At 37.2% G+C, this 20,429-nt stretch overlaps 1 protein-coding gene across 3 annotated transcripts in view; it reads left to right on the top strand.

Annotated features, from left to right (window-relative positions):
- The window catches only part of LOC126299079 (endoribonuclease Dcr-1-like), a 262,481-nt gene that overhangs the window by 49,910 nt on the left and 192,142 nt on the right, over window positions 1–20,429 (top strand). For all 3 annotated transcript variants that reach the window (XR_007552718.1, XM_049990749.1, XM_049990750.1), the window contains exons 3-6: window positions 1,227–1,342; window positions 7,269–7,431; window positions 13,088–13,213; window positions 17,540–17,709. Coding sequence is in view for 2 of the 3 variants with exons in the window: in XM_049990749.1 (XP_049846706.1) it covers window positions 1,227–1,342; window positions 7,269–7,431; window positions 13,088–13,213; window positions 17,540–17,709 (575 nt within the window). In the remaining variant the exon portion in view is untranslated. The remainder of the gene's footprint in view (window positions 1–1,226; window positions 1,343–7,268; window positions 7,432–13,087; window positions 13,214–17,539; window positions 17,710–20,429) is intronic.

Below are 20,429 nucleotides of genomic sequence, written 5' to 3'. Positions count from 1 at the left end.
CTGAACACTGTGTTTTAGCTAAATGATGCACTCAGCTGTTCAGGGTGAATTGTCTGCATCTACATACATACACTGCAACCCGCTGTGAAGAGTATGGCAGAAGCCAGTTGCACAGTACCAAAAGCTATGGTTTCTTCCTGTTCCACTGGCATATGGAGCCCTGGAAGAATGAATGCTTAAATGTTTCTGTGTGTTCTGTAATTGGTGTAATCTTTTCTTTGTCATTGTTGTGGTATTCACTTCAAAGATTGGTTTGATGCAGTTCTCCACACTACTCTGTTTTGTGCACATGTGTGTGCATGCCCCCACTCCCCACACAAACAAACCTCCAATACTAAGTTTGTGAGCCATTGATGCCTCAGAACGTGTGGTACCAGCCATTTCCTTCTTTTAATCAAGCTGTGCTTGTGAAGGCTTCATGTGTGCAACAAATTTAAATGTTCAAAAGTGGGTGGTCTTCATGAAAATGGACTTGGCCTTAATTCATAGGTTTGCACATGCTGCAGCAACTGTAGAAATTTGTTGTATTGGAAACTTCATGGCCAATACTGCGTTTGACTGGCACTCAAACTAGGCTCCATACTTTTGCCGGCCATACTCTTACTGACTGAGCTACTTGTGTTGGCCAGATGTGACGTGTTGTTCATAAGCATAAGAAGCAACATCTTAGAGGTCTTTGGATGACATTAGTTGAACAAGAGTCACCGAGAGGAAGGTCATTGTTTTGTTAGATAGAAGTTGCATGTTAATTTCCATTATTCATCACTTAGGGGAAGTTTATTTTATATTAATGTCACATTTTTGTTGGTTTGTTCAGGTTTTGTAGTGGAATGTATCTGCTAAACCTTTTTAGGATATCATTTAGATTTGATATGACGTTGTTAGTGAAATGTTCTGATTACTTGATTGTGATTAGTTTTCTTTTCTTTCATTATTTAGCCAAAATTAGTGCATAGATGGATTTTGTAAGTGCAAAAAATCATTTGTCATAAATTTAGTTTCATAAACACCTTATTGTAATGAATTGTGAATAATTATGTTGAAATTGTTAAATTTTCCAGACCAGAGTGAAATAGTTGTAGCAAATTTGTTGAGTCCTAGAATTTATAATCAATAAATTTGTGAAAATACCTGATAATTGTTTGTGGGGAGTATTTTTATTTGCATGTCCTTTATATCAGTTTATCCACTTTTATTCTTTGTAACAGGATATTTTATTTTCTCAGGTTGAACTTCTTGATGCTGCAAAAGAGCGAAACATAATTGTATGTCTTTGCTCGAGCTCTGGGAGAGTATTCATAGCAACAAAGTTAATCCAGGAATTTTCAAATGCAATACGAAGGTAATAAAGTAAAAGCTCTTGCAACATGTGTGTGATGTAATTTTAGAGCAGAGCATCTCATAGAAGTAAAGTCGTCATCATAAGAGTGACTGTTAATTGAATTCATGTTATTTCATTAAACTGAGAATGGTCTGGCTCACCCTCCTCACATCGTTTGCAAATTGTATTCACACACAAAAGCATTTTATTTTTGTGTCATTCTGTTTTCTGGCGCCATGTGGCAAAAATTTAAATTTCTGTATGTGGCATTTAAAATCCACTTGCTGATTTTAGATATTTTGACGGGAAAAGTGTGTAAAATATGTGATGAAAGGCTTAAATTTTTCATCATTTTTCAATCCTAATAAACCAAAAATACACAAATGCCATAAATTTTCGAATTCTTAGTCCCATTACAAGGAGCATTCACTGTGTTTGCACTTATCAGTTTTTCTGCTCGGAAGGAGTATTATATTTTTTTGTTTACATTCAGTATTAGTTTTTAAGCACCAAAATTATTATTTTGAACTCTTCAAATAAGATAACCACTTACTATGAACAACAATGAAATTGCTATGTGCCGAAATGGCACACTGTGCAATAACTATTAATTTCTCTTCCTAATATCTGAGAGATTAGTGTAAAAAAATTAAATAAATAAATAAAAAGTGAAAATACCAAGCAGTGTTCAAATCTCTGTCCTGTTCTCAGACATACCTGTAAGTCTTTTTATTCTTTCCCCAAATCAATTTTAGGATGGTTCATTTGCAAACTCAGGACCGATTCCTTCCTTGTCTTCTCACTGGACCTTGAGCTTTTCCTCCAGTTACCACAGAGTTGGTAAGACATTTTCCATATATATATATATCAGTTCACTTTTCTTACTATGATTATATGTGGTTGTCCAATTTACTTTGCTTTGTAGAATTACCCTTTGATATTTAAATGACGTGCATAAAGATGTACACACATTTTCCGGAACCCAGTGCACAGTGCATGGCAGGGGATGATCTATACACCTATTAGACATTTATTTTCCTATTCAGCTCTCAAATAGAGTGAGGGAATAAAGAATGGCTGAATACCTTCACATGAGCCCAAATTTCTCTTGTCTTATCTCTGTGGTCCTTAAGTAAAATGTACGCTGATGGCAGTAGAATTGTTCTGCAGTCAGTTTCAAATGCAGATTCTCTAAATTTTCTTAATCATATTCCTTGAAAAAAATATCACCTTCCCTGCAGGAATTCCCATTTGAGTTCATAAAGAATCTCCATATTACTTGCTGGTTGTATAACCTACCAGTAACAAGTGTAGCAGCTCGCCTCTGAATTTGTTCGTTGTCTTCCTTAATTTGACCTGGTGTGGATCCCAAGCACTCGAGCAGTACTCAAGAATGGGTCACACTAGTGTCCTATCAACTGTCTCCTTTCCAAGTGAACCAAATTTCCAATAAAAAGCAGTTGACCATTCGCCTTCCCTACTACGATCCTTATGTACTCGTTCCATTTCACATCACTGTGCAAAGTTACCCCTAGATATTTAATTGACTTGGCTATGTCAAACAACACATTATAAATGCTATATTCTAAGATTACAGGTTTGTTTAGCCAACTCATCTGCATTAACTGACACTTTTCTACATTTACAGGCAGCTGCCATTCATCATACTAACTAGAAATTTTGTCAAGTCATCTTGTATCCTCCTACAGTCATGTAATGATAACACTTTCCTATACACTACAGCATCAGCAGCAAACAGCTGCAGACTGCTGCTCACCATGTCCACCAGATCATTTACGCATATAGAAAATAATGACTGTTCTATCAAATTTCCATGGGGCACTCCTGATAATACAATTGTCTGTGATGAACACTTGTTGTTGAGGACAAACATACTGGGTTATGTTACTGGAGAAGCCTTTGAACAACTAACATATCTGGGAACTGACTCTGTATTCTCAGGCATTTGAGAACTTGCAGTGTCAAATGCTTTTCGAAAATCTAGGAATATGGAATCTTCCTGTTGCCCTTCATCCATAGTTTACAGGATATCATGTTAGAAAGGAGCATGAGCAATGCTTTCTAAAACCGTGCAGATTTGTGGACAGAAGCTTTTCCATCGGAAGGAAATATATTACATTCCAACTGAGAACATGTTCAGGAACTCTGTAGCATATGGATGTTAAAGATATTGGTCCGTTATTTTGTGGGTCATTCTCTTACCCTTCTTATATACAGGAGTCACCAGCACTTTTTTTTCCAGTTGCTTGGGTCTTTGTGCTGGGGAAGAGATTTCTGATAAATGCAAACTAAGTAAGTTGCCAATGACATAAAGCACTCTTCGAAAAACTGAATAGGTATTCCATCCACACGTGGCGACTTTTTTGTTTCCAACTCTTTCAGTTGTTTGTGTACGCCAGCGATGCCTATTATTATCTCCTCTGTTTGGGAATCTGTGCAGTGATCAAGTGATGTCATGTTTGTATGATTCTCCTGCATAAACAATTTCTTAAATGCAAAATAGAAAAAGCAGGCTTTCCTTTTGCTATCTTCTACTGCCTTGCCAGACTGGTCAACAAGTGACTAGATAGAAGTCTTAGACCCACTTGGCGATTTTGTGTTGGACCAGAATTTTCTTTGGTTCTCAAAAAGTTGTCTGATGGTGGAACCTGTTGTATGCTTTGTGCATCGATCTTTTTTTTTTTTTTACATATGCACAAATCTCTGCTAACTTTAGCCTGTTGTCATACTCTGTACATTTGTACCCCATACACTTTTGAACCGAGAGTGCAACAGCCTTCGCTTTCTTGACATTTTTCATATTTAACTGTTAAACCATGATGGGTCTTCTCCATCTTTCAGCCACTTACTTCACACATACTTCTCCAAAGCACAATTTACAGTCCATTTGAACTTTGCCTATAATTCTCCTATGTCCACCATACTGGAACTAAATTATGTTAATTCATTTTCTAAGTGGGATGTTAACAACTGCTTATGTGCTCTTTTCATCAAAAATACTTCTCTAGCCTTCTTGATTGATTTATTAGTTTTAGTAACCATAGTTGGTATGTTGACATTTTGGTAACTAATCCCTCTCTCTATACTGATGCTGTTGATAAGGTGAGTCCTGTTTGTAGGCTATAAGTTCTAAAATATTTCCTTTGCACGTGGGCTGTCACACTAGCTGCTCAAGACATGTTTTCAGAAAACTTGTTCAAAATAACTCTGCGTAACTGCCTGTCTGTACTCCATACTGTAAATCCATAAATGTCCCAGACTATACTCAGTAAGTTGAAGTTGCCTCCAACTGATATTGCGTGGTCTGGATATTTCTGCACTCCTGACTGTAAACTTTCTTTGAATGACTCTAAAACTGTCACAGCAGAATGGGATGGCTGGTAAAAACATCCAACAATTAACTTGATTTCACCTAGACCTGTTAAATGCGACTAGATGACTTCACTGTCACACTCAAATTCGACCTCAAAAGACAGTATTTTTGTCAACTGCAAGGAGCACTCCCCCTCCTATACTGTCTAACCTTTCTTTCTGATATATGTTTCATGACACTCTAAATATCACAGTGCTTTCTATGACATTTTCAGCTAGCTCTTGGTCCCACGAAAAATTTGAGCTTGAGAAAGTTCCTGGATGCCAGTAAATATAGGATCATTGTTATGAATACCTCTACAATTTACTGATAATATTTGACAGTCAAAGTGTCTTTACTCTAAATGTGGTCTTATTTCACTATCTGTGTGTCATGTGGGGAGTACCTCAAACTGCTGCCTAGTCTGAAAAATCCCCATGTGTTCTCTGCAAGTGCTTTGCTTCCTGAGTAGCTGCTTCCTTTGTGTTTTGCACCCTTGCCCTATCAAAGGGAGCCCTGCAATTCCCCTGCCCCACCCCCCCCCCCCCTGCCCCCCTCCCTCCTTGAAAGCCAAAGCCTTTGGCTGAGACTCTCCACTCAGCTCCAAACCAAAGGACCCCAATCAACTCTAGGAACAATAGTGCAAATTGCGAGCTCAGTTTGCACTCCATTTATAAGGCCAGCAGCCTTCACCATTACTACCAGTTCCCTTTACAAACTGGATAGCCTTAGAACCCAAACAACAGGCGTCGTTGGTGCCAACGTGAGCCACAACTTGCAGACAACAGTGCCCTACACGCTTGACAGCCGCAGGCAAGGCCTCCACCACATCTTGGATGAGGCCAACCCAGGAGGCATGCCGAGTGCCCATTGACTTTATTTCTGGCCCTGAATGCTATTTCACTAATGGGCTTCATAACACACTTAACATTGGTGCTCCTGATAACTAGCACACTCCTGCCCCCTGCTCAGACACTGCTGAAGGGACATCCATCTGTCCACTCACAGGGCAAACAGGCGAGACCAAACAGCCAACTTCCACATTAGCCCTCCATCTCAAGTGACACTAACATGACACCACCCACCACTCACATTGCGGTGAGGCAGATCAACCACATTGGGTACACTGGAAGGTACCACAGCAATAAAGCCCATGGGTGAAACAAGTGACACCTGTGGTGTCCTGTGTGATACGCCAGATAGTCCACCACTGCTAGCTCCCAAGGCAGCTGCCTGAAGATCACTGACCATAGCCAAAACTTGTTGAGGACTGCATCCAGCGCCTTCTGCATCTGCACACAGTGTGCACACATCCTACCCATTCAAGTAGGGCTAAGTGGAGAAGTAAACTATAAAAGCCCAGGCGTACATCTTGCTAAGCGACATTTCCTGATTATTAGCTCTGCTCCAGTTGTTCTTGTTTTGCAGTGAGAGTAGACCCTTCTCTTCTTAAATAGATAATGTTACTGTTAATTTTTGCATTTTTGAGATACATTAACATCTTGGTACGCAGATGGGAAGGAAAGTTGGTTAGAGTTCTACATCCTGTAGAAGACAAGGTCATTAGGGGGTGGAGTACATGCTTAAACTGGAAAAAGATGGTGAAGGAAATAATTGGCTGTCCCCTTTTTGTAGAACCAACACTGCATTTGCTTTAAGTGATTTATGGAAATAATAAAAAACCTAAACGTGGATTACTGAATGGGGATTTGAATTACCTTCCTCCCAGATGCCAGTCCTGTGTCTCATCATTCTATCGTCTTCCTCTGGGTGATAGATAGATGTTCAATTCGTGGATATCTGTTCTGGAATAATTCCACAACAGAATGGGGTAGAGTAACACAGTTTTACAAAACAGGCAGAAACTGTTTAAAACACGTTAACACACATCACTTTATTATAATTACATGGATGTCTGTACTTTCTGCTACTAAGTTGATTTGCTTGATATATCATGCATATGGTGCAACATGAAATTTGTCAACCAATAAGAGATAAAAGTACATACAGTAATAGAGAATGGAATTACATAAACCAGATTACATTCTGCCAGGGTGAATAATTTGTTTATGGAGTAATAATAATTCTGAAAGGAAAAAAAAAATTAAAGTGTAGTTGTACAAGCTGTTGTGACATATCATTGTATAAGCTGCCATTTTACATTTTTGAACAGAATTAGTTGCTGTTCCCTTTTCTTATATTTTACACTAAGCACATTTCTAAAAACTTGTTAAATATTTGGCAGCTAACTATTTATTTACATTACTTGTTAGTCTTTAGTTGTGGCCAAAAGGGCCCTAAATGGTAAGTGTCTTGAAAAACTGAACAATGGACAGACTTTCATAAACAGTTTCAGTTATCTCATTTAATTTTATCTGAATTTGGAAGTAGTGAAACTGGGAACCTATTGATGTTTTGAGTGTTCAATTTCTCTGTTTCACTAAAGGTTTCATCTTTGATTAATATTATTACCTTTGCCAAGGTCAAAACGTAAAATCTTTTGTTGAATATGAAACAAATTAAATGTCTTTCAAGACAATGGCAAGGTCTTGCATTTAACACATTTCTTTGCAGGCCAATTAAGAATGGAGGCAAACGTTCAGTATATCTTGTGGACAGCGTGGCACTGGTGGGACACCAAGCAACCTACATCAATAACTTGACAGATTTAACTGTTGGTGATTACAGTGAATTCTCAAGTGTAACCGATTGGGAGAAAGAATTAATGGAAAAGCAGGTACTGCCTTAACAGCTACTAAAGTGAATTAATTAAAAATCAATTGTCTTGTACTGTACTGACAGATGTAAATAAGTAATACAGTCACAATTAATTATGTAATGTTAATGATGATGGTTTTTGTCTGATGTAAAACTTGTTTCCTCAGTAAGTGTAAATGATACTTGTCATAGTGGTGTGTAAGCATTATGTTGCACAGATAAAAGGAATAACAAAGCAGTACATCATCATTTGAATGATGGCTCTTGTAATGTGATACTTTTGATGTTCAGTTGTTGAAATCTAGGACTGCTTTATGCTAGATGTGGTGCTTTGGGACAACGTTTACCTGTTGCTGCCTTTTTTATTGCTCTCTTGCTTTACTTCTAGATACACACCACCACCTCAACTGCAGAAGGCCTTAATGACTGAAAGAATGGATTACGAATATGGAATGTAAAGCTCCTTCTGAACAATTAGCAGTTTTGTGATTTTTGTTGGGTTTTTAATTCACGTGAGCCGTAGCTGCAGAACACTTGATATTTTCAAAATTATAGCAGGATTTTTTAGGCTCCACATCTAATAATATTTGTTTGCAGTATTTGAGGGATATTAAGGGGGAAAAATTCTCTCTTTATGCCTCAGTTATCAAACATCTGAGTAACACAGTGTGATGCATCTCTTTTTGCAAAGAAATACTCAAAAGATTCAAGCATCTCATCTTGCTATGTAGGTAGAATTGTAAAAGTGTCAAGACCTAGCATTTCACTACATTTCAGGAAATGGATGTTTGAATATAAGGACGCACCAACTGCAAACCAAAGATCCTAGATGGTAATAGTAATGTCTATTTTCTTCACCTTAAGTGAAATATTGAAACTTGAAGTTCGTTGTTGCAGAAAAGTCCCTGGAAAATTGTTTGAGTTTAAGGTGAAAATTTTTCTGTTTGTCAATGAAAGCTTCTGTGGGTAGTTATTTTTATTTATTCTCTGTTCTGTCTTTTTCTACATGAAGAAAGACTGTTATTTAGGTAAAACTGCACATATTTTTTGAAGTGGCCCTTTCTAAGACCAGTGAACTGTGTTCACTAGTTTTCCAGTGAATAAATTATCACAGTAGTGTGATTATGGAAGGTCTGCAAAATAAAAGCACCACAACCACCTTTTGGATCAAAAATGTCTTCTAGTTACAAATTTATGAAGTTGTGGGAGTAAGCAGAAGTCAGAGGGTGCTAGGTCTGTTGAATAGGGCACATGTTCTGAGAACCTGTTCCAAATCATGTTTTGCCAATGCTATGATATGTTTATGAGCACTCACATAATCCCAGGAGACATGGGTCTTTTTGCTTTCACAGTCAATGTCTCTTCTCATGTATCATTTCATCCAGTTGGTTCATGACACCTTTTTAATGTTCACTGCTGTTTTAATGTTTTTATTGTTGGTGAAATGAAGTTTGTCTTATCTAGGGCACAGTCATTGGCTTGCAGCCACTGCTGTAATTGTAGTTTCACTTCTGGTATGAAGTAATGGATCTATGTCTTATCTACAGTAATAAATTGGTGCACACAATTAGTTGGATTTGTGATGTGTCTCACCTGTGGTTTCATTATCCCTTGGTAGCTGTACTTCTGGTGTCTACCATCTTGATGTAATAATGGATTAGTGACAAGTTTTGAAATGATAAACAAAATACTACTTTATTTAACTAGACACTTTTCACGTTTATTGAAATATTTGTTGTTATGATAACCAGCTTGCCAAAGATAATAGATACAGTATAGTCATCACAAATGAGCATGCACATTCTTCGACAAAATACTTGACAGAAGCTCCAGGTTTTTAGTTCACTTTCTCTATACATTTGTAATTTCTACATATCACAAAGGAATATACATTTAGCTATTCACTACACAAAGAGGAGCCAAAATGTTTGACATGGATATGTTTGCGTGTTGCTGGGTAAACTAGAACTGCCTGAATCATTGCCCAGAGGCTCTACTTACAGAGTAGCATATGAATATTATTGAAATTAGCTATCATCTTTTACTTTGTAACGAGAAAGTACCCCTGTATTATGGAAAAATTGATAAAATTATATAGACTATATGGTGTATACCATGCATACTCCTGTGAAGGTTCCCAGTTATTGCCAAAAAGTCTAAGATACATAATTTTCTAGATCAGATAATTAACATGTTACTCTAGTGCAAGTGGGCATTTTTGAAATAAGAAAAATTAGGGCTACAAAACTAGGTATCTTAATTTTGGAAATAATCATTGGTTAAAAATGGAACATTCTAGAAGTTGAAAACTTCAATTTGCAAATAACTTTTGAAATATGATCTTTTTAGGAAAAATAAGATCTTCATTGACAGTAAGAGTCCTAAGAGCTTTCAGATGAACTATATTGCTACAGTCAGACTTAGTGGAATCTCCTTAGCATGTCTTTGAAAGCAACACAGATTTTGAGCATCATAAGCTGGAGAATGTGCTACCAAAAAATACTTAATTTGGTAATGATTCAATTTTTTTGCTGGTAAAAGTGTGAAATTAAGGGTGCCATATGTGGGGTAATATGCAATCTCATAATGCGACATTTCTCGACATGTTATATCAATAAAATATTACTCATTTGGAATATCATACCGAAGAGCAAAAATGTGTTAGGTACAGCAACATTGGTAGAATCTAATGTATGGGATGTGTACAGGGCTGCCATCCAGCAACTGAAATACAGGAAAGTCATGTGACGTTAGAGTGTAACCTCTAGCGTCCAAAATGCGAACCTGGCATGTGATGTAGGAAAAATAAAATTATGCTAAAATTACAATTTTTATTACACTTCTCAAAACAAATGAATATCATTAATTTAGCTTCTATCCATTAGTGAATTGCTGAATAGGACTTGTCATTTCAACAAACTGTTGGTACATTGCACGTCTTGTTAGCCTAACTACACTATAGCACAATAAAATACAGTGCATAGTCATGTCTTCATAATGGTTTGAAAAACATATCAATAGTTGACTGTTTCTTTTGTCCTAGCTTTAATACTGTATTGGCTATTGCACTTAATATGTTCATCTCTACTTCACAAACTTCAAAACTCAAATCATAATGCTTAACTGCATCTAGTGTTTCAATATTTTTTATTATTGTAAGAATTGATAAAGTTCTGGCTAATTCGTGTCTTCACTTTCTTCGTGATTCTGTGCCAGCTGTCCCTGTAACACTTCATCACTTATCATGGGCTGACAGATGGCAACGTCTTCATCACATTCAACATATTCCCTGAAGCTAAGATAGTCAGTGTATCACTGTTGCCTCATTATTTTCTGCCATTGTTCAGCTGCAGTTACTTTGTTTTCTGGCATGTTGTATTCTGTGAGTGTGCGATGAAAGCCAGCATTCTTGAAGCAGTTTGAGATTGTGCTTTCTTGCACAGAATCCCACTCACTTCTTGCAAAATGCATGGCATATAAGATCATACCCTTTCACATTGTAGAATGAGGACAAACCAGCCTCTCCTAAAAAAACAATTTTCCTGAATTTTTGTTTCAAACATTTTATCAGTTGGGAGGAAAAACACCACATTTATATTAGATAGATCCAACACATCTTGTGGAAGCACTGCACACTGGTCAGCTTTGCACTCCAGTTGTGGAAGAATTGTTCAAATATAATTATTGTTGCCCATGCATTCACGTTACACACATACTTACATGGAAATATCAGCACATTTTTGAATCACCATGGACTCTTCGCCTTTCCAGTGTTCAACTTTCATATCAACATAATAAAAGAAGTTAGCCTCTCTTTACCAATTTTTTTGCCTTGGCATTTTCTCCTCTGAACTCGAGAGTTTTGTCAGATAGAAGGTAAAAAAATAAGCCCATTTCATCTGCATTAAAAACATTTGTGGGACTTGACAAAACAGTATTTTTTCCATGACTGAACAGTGTCAATGTTCATGCTTCCAGACTCAACTTGAACACAGTTATACAGTAAATTATGCCTATTCTTGAACCTTTTGATCCAACAGTTGGATGCTTTGAAATCAGCAATCTGCAAATTTTGTACCATATATATTGCTTTAGTATGAGCCACTGTACCATCAATTGGAATGTTCGAAGTACACACTTGTTGTATCTACTTTAGTAGGACATTTTCCAGTTCTGGTAACTGACCTACAAACACTTGTTTTTATTTACCATTTCCTACTTCTGAACTTACTGCTTGTGCTATTTTTCTTTACTTCACTATTGTATTTAATGCTGATGGAGGAATGTTCAATTTTTGTGCAATATCAACATGCTTCATGTGTAACATTTTGTCCACTTCCTGAATAATGTTAAACTTTTCTTCATTTGTTAAATGTCTGGCTGTCTTTTTATCCATGATGTATTGGTACACCCAATAACACAAAAAAAATCATGGAGAGAGAGTGTCAATCAAATGCTGAAAACAGACAAAGGCGGCCAGCAATTGAATTACATGCTAATCAGTTCCTTTGTTCACTACAGAAGTCGGAAGTCGTCAGAACTAAAGCCAACACGTACAGACTATTTATGCACGTCATTTCTGCCATATCAAATGACCTGTATGACTTGCAGAGTTGCTGTCACTGAATAGCACTGCCTCCTTGCACATTTCTGTGCACACACGGCTGTGAACACCCTACTCCCACTGCTCTCACAACTCTTGGTGCAAAAGTTACAATGGGCATCAATACCAATACTGCCAAATTTGAACATGCAAAGTGGAGAGGGGGAATGCAGAAATGATCCCGTTTAACATGCATTTAATGCAAGTGTGACTGGGACTTCCTAAAGTGGACATAATATGCCAGAAAACACAGTAATGAGGCAGATTCTAATGATATTCCACTGTATTTACTAGCTCATCCCAAATTCTATCTCTGCCTGTTCATGAAACATCTTAGATGATGAAAATTTCTTTATGTGAACTATTTCCATGTATTTTTACTCAGTATTATTGTTATTGATTAGTGAACTACCTCTTGAACAATTATTTCTGCTGAAATTAGACCTGGATATAAAATTAACTCTCTTGTGTACTTGCATTGTATGTGCTCTTTGTAAAATGTGATCAATTAAAGAGAAACAGCTATTACTGTTGGGAATAGCATTAGAACAAGTGGGTGGTTCCAGGAACAATGGGATAGTTCTAGCTTAACTCTGTTACAAATTCTTTTGAAAATTGTCCAAACAATGACTCTGCATCAAACATTAGGTGGCTTCAATCGTGCACTATGATTTCCCATAGTCAGTCATTCACATAAAATGCAATTTACATCAACTATTTCATACAATTTTAATTGCAGATGATCCATCACCATATTACACACTTTTTGTGAAAATTTTGCCAGTAGTTGAAGTTTGAGGACCTTATGTGGATCATTTTTAAGGGAAATATGACTATTTGAATTCAGATACACATCTTTTCACTGTTGAAAATGGACAGCCTACTCATAAATTGTTATAAACTTTGGAAGAATTGGTTTTATGTTGAATTTTCGTAAACAAAGAATTTGTGTGTGTTGGGACTGGGGGGGGGGGGGGGGGCGCACTGGGGTGGCATGCACATTTGTGCTGCATGTCCATGTGCATCAGTATTTTATTGCAAATTAATAAGAGTGCTGTTATTTTGTTTTCAGGTGCTTGTAATGACAAGTGACGTTTGCAATGATGTCGTCAGTAATGGCATTCTTAGGATTGAGGACATAAATGTGCTTGTGCTTGATGAATGTCACAATGTTTTACAGAACCATCCAATGAGAAGGGTAAGATCTATTAAAGTTTCACAACAAAATTTATTAATACACTAAATGAGAGTGAGGACTCAGAGTAATGCCAATTTTTTGACAGAGGGGTGTGGTTAGAGAATTTGTGAGTTGTCAACTTTAATCCACAGTGCAAAATTTTCAGTATGGCAGGAAAATGGGTACCATAGTAACATATTTATAATTTCAATTGAGACTTATCAAGAAAGGCTTATAGGAAAAGTAAAAAAAAAAGCTGACAAAGTTTTCCTAACAATCACTGAGGAGACAACAGATAGATTACATTCTAGTGAAAGCACATTTCAGGAACCAGATAAAAGAATGCAAGAGCTATCCACGTGCAGACATAGGCAGTGATCATAACCTGGTCCTGATGAAAAGTTCATTGAGATTCAAACGTTTGAAGAAGTAGCCAGTAAAACTTAAATGGGAACTAGAAAAACTGAAAACTGAAGGACTGGCAAAGCACTATGCTCATGAAACAGACAACCTAGCTAAGAATTTTCAACATGGTTCAGTAAATGAAGATTGGGATCAAATTAAATCTGGTATATACAAAGCAGCAGAAAAGATAGTTGGAGGAACTCAACCCAAAAAAAAGAGGAAATGGATTACAGCAGATATTATTGAGCTTATAGAAAACAGGAGATTATACAAAAATGCAACTGATGAACAAGGAAAAGCTGAATACAGAAGACTAAGGAATTTAGTTAATAGAGAAGTTAGGAAAGCAAAATAAAATTTTCTTGAAGGAATGTGCAGAGAAGTGGCAGAAAATATGCAAAACGGAAGAACTGATTTAGCCTACAGAACAGCAAATCTATTTCTTAACAAACTTAAAACAACACTCTCAGGCACAATAGAAAATAAAGAAGGGAAAATGCTGTTTGGTGAGGACATGGTGAAAAGATTGAAAGAATACATACAGGAGTTGTGTGCCAGAACACATTTTTCGGAGAAAGTAATAGGAAGAGAAGAGCAAGTAGACGAAGATGACAAGAGAGATGACATTCTGCAAGAAGAATTTGACAGAGCTCTAAAAGAACTACGGGACAACAAAGCAACGGGTATTGATGACATCCCTGCAGAACTAATAAAGAATGCTGGTGACAGCATGAAAATGATGCTACTTAAACTTATTAGGTCCATCTGCAACACGAGAGAGATACCGACAGACTTCCAGAAATGTATCATTGTTCCTATACCAAAGAAGGCAGCAGCTACAAAATGTGATCATTACTGAACTCTAAGCCTAATATCACATGCATCAAAAATTCTCATCAAAATAGTTCTGAAGAGAATTGAAGAGAAGGTGGAGGATATGGTGAGTGAAGATGAGTTTGGTTTCAGCAGGGTATTGGGAACAAGAGAGGCGATTCTGTCACTGAGACTAGTTATCGGAAAGCAATTACAGAAAAATAAACCAACTTAAATTGCCTTTGTAGATGGAAAATGCATTCGGTAATGTTATCTGGCAAGAGATGTTCAGAGTGCTGAGGAAAAGTGGAATAAAGTACAAAGACATCTGTGTGATACTCAGTTTCTATAAGAATGAGGTGGCAGTGATTAGGAACTGTCACCATGAACAAGAAGCTAATATTAGAAAAGGGGTAAGGCAAGGACGTGCTCTCTCTCCTCATATATTCAATGCTTACAGCCAGCAAGCTATAGACCAAACTACTGAGGTGGGGATCAAAATTAATGGGCAGAAGATAGACATTCTACGTTATGCAGATGATATTGCTATAGTGACAGAGACAAAAGAAAATCTGGAGGAAGTCCTCAGAACAATGGAAAAAATTCTGTGCAATCAGTATGGAATGAGAATAAACAAGAAAAAGACTAAAGTGATGGTATACAGTACAGGAGCAGAATATGAACCTCTGAGAATGAGAATTGGAAGAGAGGAACTGGAAGTGGTATTTACTTACCTCGGAAGCAAAATCACAAGAGATGGTAGAAGCCGGAAAGAAATCACGACCAGAATACAAAAGGCCAAAATTGCATTTAGTCGGAGACGGAACTTACTCACCAGCAACAACATCAGTCTGAAAATAAGGAAACGTATCATGAAAGGTTTCGTTTGGAGAGTGGCCCTATACGGATGTGAAACTTGAACAATTGGAAGAGAAGAGAGAAGACGACTAGAGGCCCTGGAGATGTGGTGCTATAGAAGGATGATGATCAGCTGGAGAGACAAAGTTACAAATGAAGAGGTGCTTAGAAGAGTGCAGGAAATCAGATCTCTGTGGAGGCACACCAAAACAAGAAGAGACAAACTTGTAGGGCATAACCTCTGACACAACAACATCATTGGAACAATAGCAGAAGGAGCTATTGAGGGAAGGAATCGGCAGGGGTGACCAAGGATATCATACATGCAACAAATCATGAGTGACGTTGGATGTAACACACACGTGGAAATGAAGAGGAAGGCAGACAGAAGAGAGGAATGGCGCTCTGCTGCAAACCAACCTCAGGGTTGAACACTAAAAGAAAGAACAATCACTGTTAATGTAATCCTTTGCAAACTGTTCAATTATATGTTACATCAGCTTAATAATGTCGCTTGTTCAGTGAAGTATGTCTATTTTTTTCCCTGTATATATCCTGTACCATTAAAAAGTGGTTGGCATGTTTGTTTTATTTTCATGGTGAGCCGACAAATTTAACTGTTGAATAATATACCTGGTGTGAAGTACATGAATATTTTTGTGATCTGTTTTTATTATTGTAATGTAGTGTAGCTAATGTTGACTTTCTTTTTCCTGTCCTGGCTTCATCCTGTATTTTCAGGGGGGTTCACATGTTAATCTGGTTTTGGCAGTGTCAGTGATAGAGGGTGGCCGACTGCCCTTGCTGGTTGTTGTCACGTCTCCCTCTTCTCCTCCAAGGATGGAATTTGTGTACCCCATCTGTCTGCACCTAGTGTTAACTCCGGTCGAAGTGTGAAAAGGTTTTCACTATGTTCCCAAATTGTGTAACTTAGGTGGGTCATGGGTACCAACCTGATATTCACCTAGTTGGGTGTGGGGAACCATCTATAAACCACATCTAGGCTGACGAGCACACTGGCCATCATTGTTAATCTGTGGCCGGATCCTGTCCAGGCCTACGCATAAGCTGAATCTCAGAAGCGGCATGCTGATATGCGAACCTGGCCAGGCAGCTCAGTCATAAATGTTGATGATATCCCAGTATTCTTTTAGTGCTGTATGTTAACTGACAGTTGCTATGACCTTGTTTATCTTACTGAAAACCAGTAAATTATTTATTTGTTCCAAGAAGCATTTCAATAAGTACACTGCCTGGAAAGTATGTGAATGATTACTTCATTAGTGTTGTTCGAATTTATTATTGCTACCAGGCCTGGTAGGGTATATAAGGGCTGTGAACAGCATCAGATATATATTGATCATTGCGAAGAGATGACACATATTCGGTCTTGTGTTGGACTGAATGGGAATGTGAGGGCAGACATACTCGTTAATTTTCCAGTCCACCATGTCTGACCTTCACAAGGAAGAATCATTATTATGCACCAAGTACATTACATTCATATCTTCCATCTGAGAACAAGTAATGAATTTTGTGCAACATTCTCTCTCTCCCCACACCATTGGTCAGAGACTACAAGCAGCCATACTAGCAAATTACTATCGCCTACCTAGGCTGCCATTAACATCACATCTCTTAATTCATGCATTTGGAGTGCTGCCATGACCAGAAAGCGTTGACTGCTGATGTGTGGTGTCTTATTGTGTTCAGCGGTAAATTGCTGTTATGCACTACCCTGGGTGACCATTGTTCACAAGTATGACAAAAACCTGGCGAGGGAGCCCAGTCTTCTGACGGTTCGGAGGTGCACTGCGATGTTACTCCTGCTGTCGTGTGTGGGAAACCATCAGGTATGACTTCAGGTCCTGGCTGGTAGTGATTGAGGGAATTCTGATGGCACAAAAGTATGCCACAGACACCCTGCATCCTCTTGTGTTGTAAATTTGACTCAATTTTGTTATCACTGAAATAACATTGTGTACTCCTTTAACCAGGAAACTTACATCTTTTTCCTCTTCTTTTTTGGATGCTTCACCTTTTTTGACAGGCAGTCTAATTAGTTTTCTCTCTTTTAAAATACCTGCTAGTTTATAGTATTATATATTTTTATAATAGCAGAAACTCATGCCATCTGTCCAGTATTTGTTATTAATCGAATATTAGGCCTGTCACATCCTGCACAATGTCTTTCCTACTTCTTGTTTTTGTCAAGCCCTTTTTTGTGTGGATTACTTGAGTATGTATTTAATTTGATATTTTCTGCCTCAGGTCATGCAGTATGTGTCACTGTCTCCTAAAAGGCCTCGAATTCTGGGACTTACAGCACCAATCTTCAACAGTACAGCAGATCCTGGTCGCTTGGAAGGTGAAATGCAGAGATTAGAAGCTGCACTTCTCAGCACAGCAGAAACAGCAAGTGACATTGTTTCAGTACTAAGGTAATGCAGTGTTTACTTCATGAAAACAATTTTGTTTCCCCCAAGATATGTCAACCTAATGACAATGTAGGAATGTTCAGTAAAATTAGTCTTTAATTTCAAGTACAGCTGTTCCCACAAATGAAGGTGTAGAAAGAAAATCCAAATTGTGCATCCTAATAATTTGGCACAGCATTCAAGGCACATGATTATCATTTGGAAAGAGTGAGGTTAAAACCTCCATACAAACAGTTTTGGAGTTTCAGTGACATTTGTTATAAAGAGTAATACATACATACATAAATCCTTGTTCCATAGATCATGAATACGACATTTCGTAATGATGTGGAATGTGTCACTTTAACATAAGTTTTCTTTACACAAAATAATAAATTATACATTTTTTTGTACAGTTACTACTTATTATCTAAGAGTTCATCTAATAAGTAAAAGGAGTTGTCATTCAGAAATTCTTTTAATTTGGTTTTAAATGTTGGTTTGCTATCTGTCAGACTTTTAACACTATTCGGCAAGTGACCAAAGATTTTTGTGGCAGCATAATTCACCCCTTTCTGTGCCAAAATGAGATTTAATCCAGAATAATGAAGATCATCCTTTCTTTTAATGTTGTAGCTAAGCACTTCGCTGTTATTTTTGAATTGGGATTGGTTATTAATGACAAATTTCACAAGTGAATACATGTATTGCAAAGGTATTGTGAAAATCCCAAGTTCCTTAAATAAATGTTTGCAAGGTGATCTTGGGTGGGCTCCAGCTATTATTTTGATTACACACTTTTGTGCAATGAATACTTTCTCTCCTAATGACGAATTGCCCCAAAATATGATGCCATATGAAAGCAGTGGATGAAAATAGGCATAGTAGGCTAATTTACTGATATGTTTATCACCAAAATTTGCAATAACCCTAATAGCATAAGTAGCTGAACCTAACCGTTTCAGTAGATCATTGATGTGTTTCTTCCAATTCAATTTCTCATCAATGCACACACCCAGAAATTTTGAGTATTCTACCTTAACGACAGACTTCCGTTCATAGTCTATATTTATCAGTGGTGTTATGCCATTTACTGTGCAGAATTTTATAAACTATGTTCTCTCAAAATTTAGTGAGAGTCCATTTGCAGAGAACCACGTAATAATTTTATGAAAGACATTATTCACAATTTCCTCAGGTGATTCTTGCTTCTTGGGTGTGATCACTATTCTTGTATCACCAGCAAAAAGAACTAAATTTGCATCTTCATGAATATAGAGTGGCAAGTCATTAATATGGGACACCATTCTTGATACCTCCCCAGTTAGAGAACTCTGCTGGTTTTTGTAGACTATCTGTACTGTTAATTTCAACCTTCTGCATTCTTCCAGTTCAGTATGAATTAAACCATTTGTGCACTGTCACACTCATACCACAATACTTAAGCTTATCTAGAAGAATTTCATGATTCACTCAATCAAAAGCCTTTGAGAGATCACAAAATATCAGAAAGGATGATGTTCGGTTATTCATTGCATTTAATATTTGATCAGTGAGAGCATATATAGCATTTTATGGTGAAAGGCCTTTCTGAAAACCTAATTGACATTATGTTAGTACTTCATTTATACAAATATGTGATGCTACTCTTGAATACATTACTTTTTCAAGAATTTGTTAGCAACAGATCTATCCCATTTTTTATGCAATGGTTTAACAATATCATATTTTAGTTTATCTGGAAAAATTCCCTGTTTCAGTGAGCTACTACATATGTGGCTGAGAATCCTACTTATTTGTGGGGAACAAGCTTTTAGTTCTCTGTTGGAAATGCCATCAATTCCATGTGAGCTTTTACTTTTGAGTGAATTTATCATTTTCCTAATTTCAGTAGGAAAGGTTGGTTGAATTTCAATTTTTTTCAAATTGCGTAGGTACTGCCCCTTCCATATACTGCCTTGCATTTTATAATGAATAGCTGGAACCTACATTCTCTACAACACTTCAAAAAATGATTAGTAAAAATGTTTTCTATTTCTGACTTCTTGTTAACAAACTTTTCATTGTGTTTGTTAGAAATACAGTCTTCCTGTGCTCTCAGTTGCTCTGTTTCCCTTTTCACAATGTTCCAAATTGTTTTAATTTTATTATCAGATGTGCTAATCTCAGACATAAGGCACATACTTCTGGACTTTGTAATAACTTTTCTTAATATAGTGCAGTAGTTTTTATAATGTTTCATTGTTTCAGGATCATTACTACTCCTAGCTATGAGATACATTTCCCTTTTCTGTTTACAAGATATTTTTATGCCTTTAGTGAGCCACCGAGTGAGGTGGTGCAGTGGTTTGACACTGGACTCGCATTTGAGAGAATGACTGTTCAATCCCGTGTCCGGCCATCCTGATTTAGGTTTTCCATGATTTCCCCAAATCGCTCCAGGCAAATGTTGGGATGGTTCCCTTGAAAGGGCACAGACGACTTCCTTCCCCATCCTTCCCTAAGCCGATGAGACCGATGACCTCGCTGTTTGGTCTCCTTCTCCAAATAACCCAACCCAACCTTGAGTGAGCCATGGCTTTTTACATGGTTTCTTGCAATTGTATTTCACTGTTTTCTTAGGGAAACTGTTTTCAAATATACTCACAAAGGCACCATGAAATAGGTTAAATTTTAAATTAGCATCATGTTCCCTGTACACCTCATCCAGTCTAACTGTTGCAAGATTTCTCTAAAATTTTGAA

Source organism: Schistocerca gregaria, chromosome X (assembly GCF_023897955.1).
Source record: "Schistocerca gregaria isolate iqSchGreg1 chromosome X, iqSchGreg1.2, whole genome shotgun sequence".
Classification (NCBI taxonomy): domain Eukaryota; kingdom Metazoa; phylum Arthropoda; class Insecta; order Orthoptera; family Acrididae; genus Schistocerca; species Schistocerca gregaria.
The sequence above is the reverse complement of the archived record's forward strand: the minus strand, read 5'-3'. Positions and strand labels throughout refer to the sequence as shown.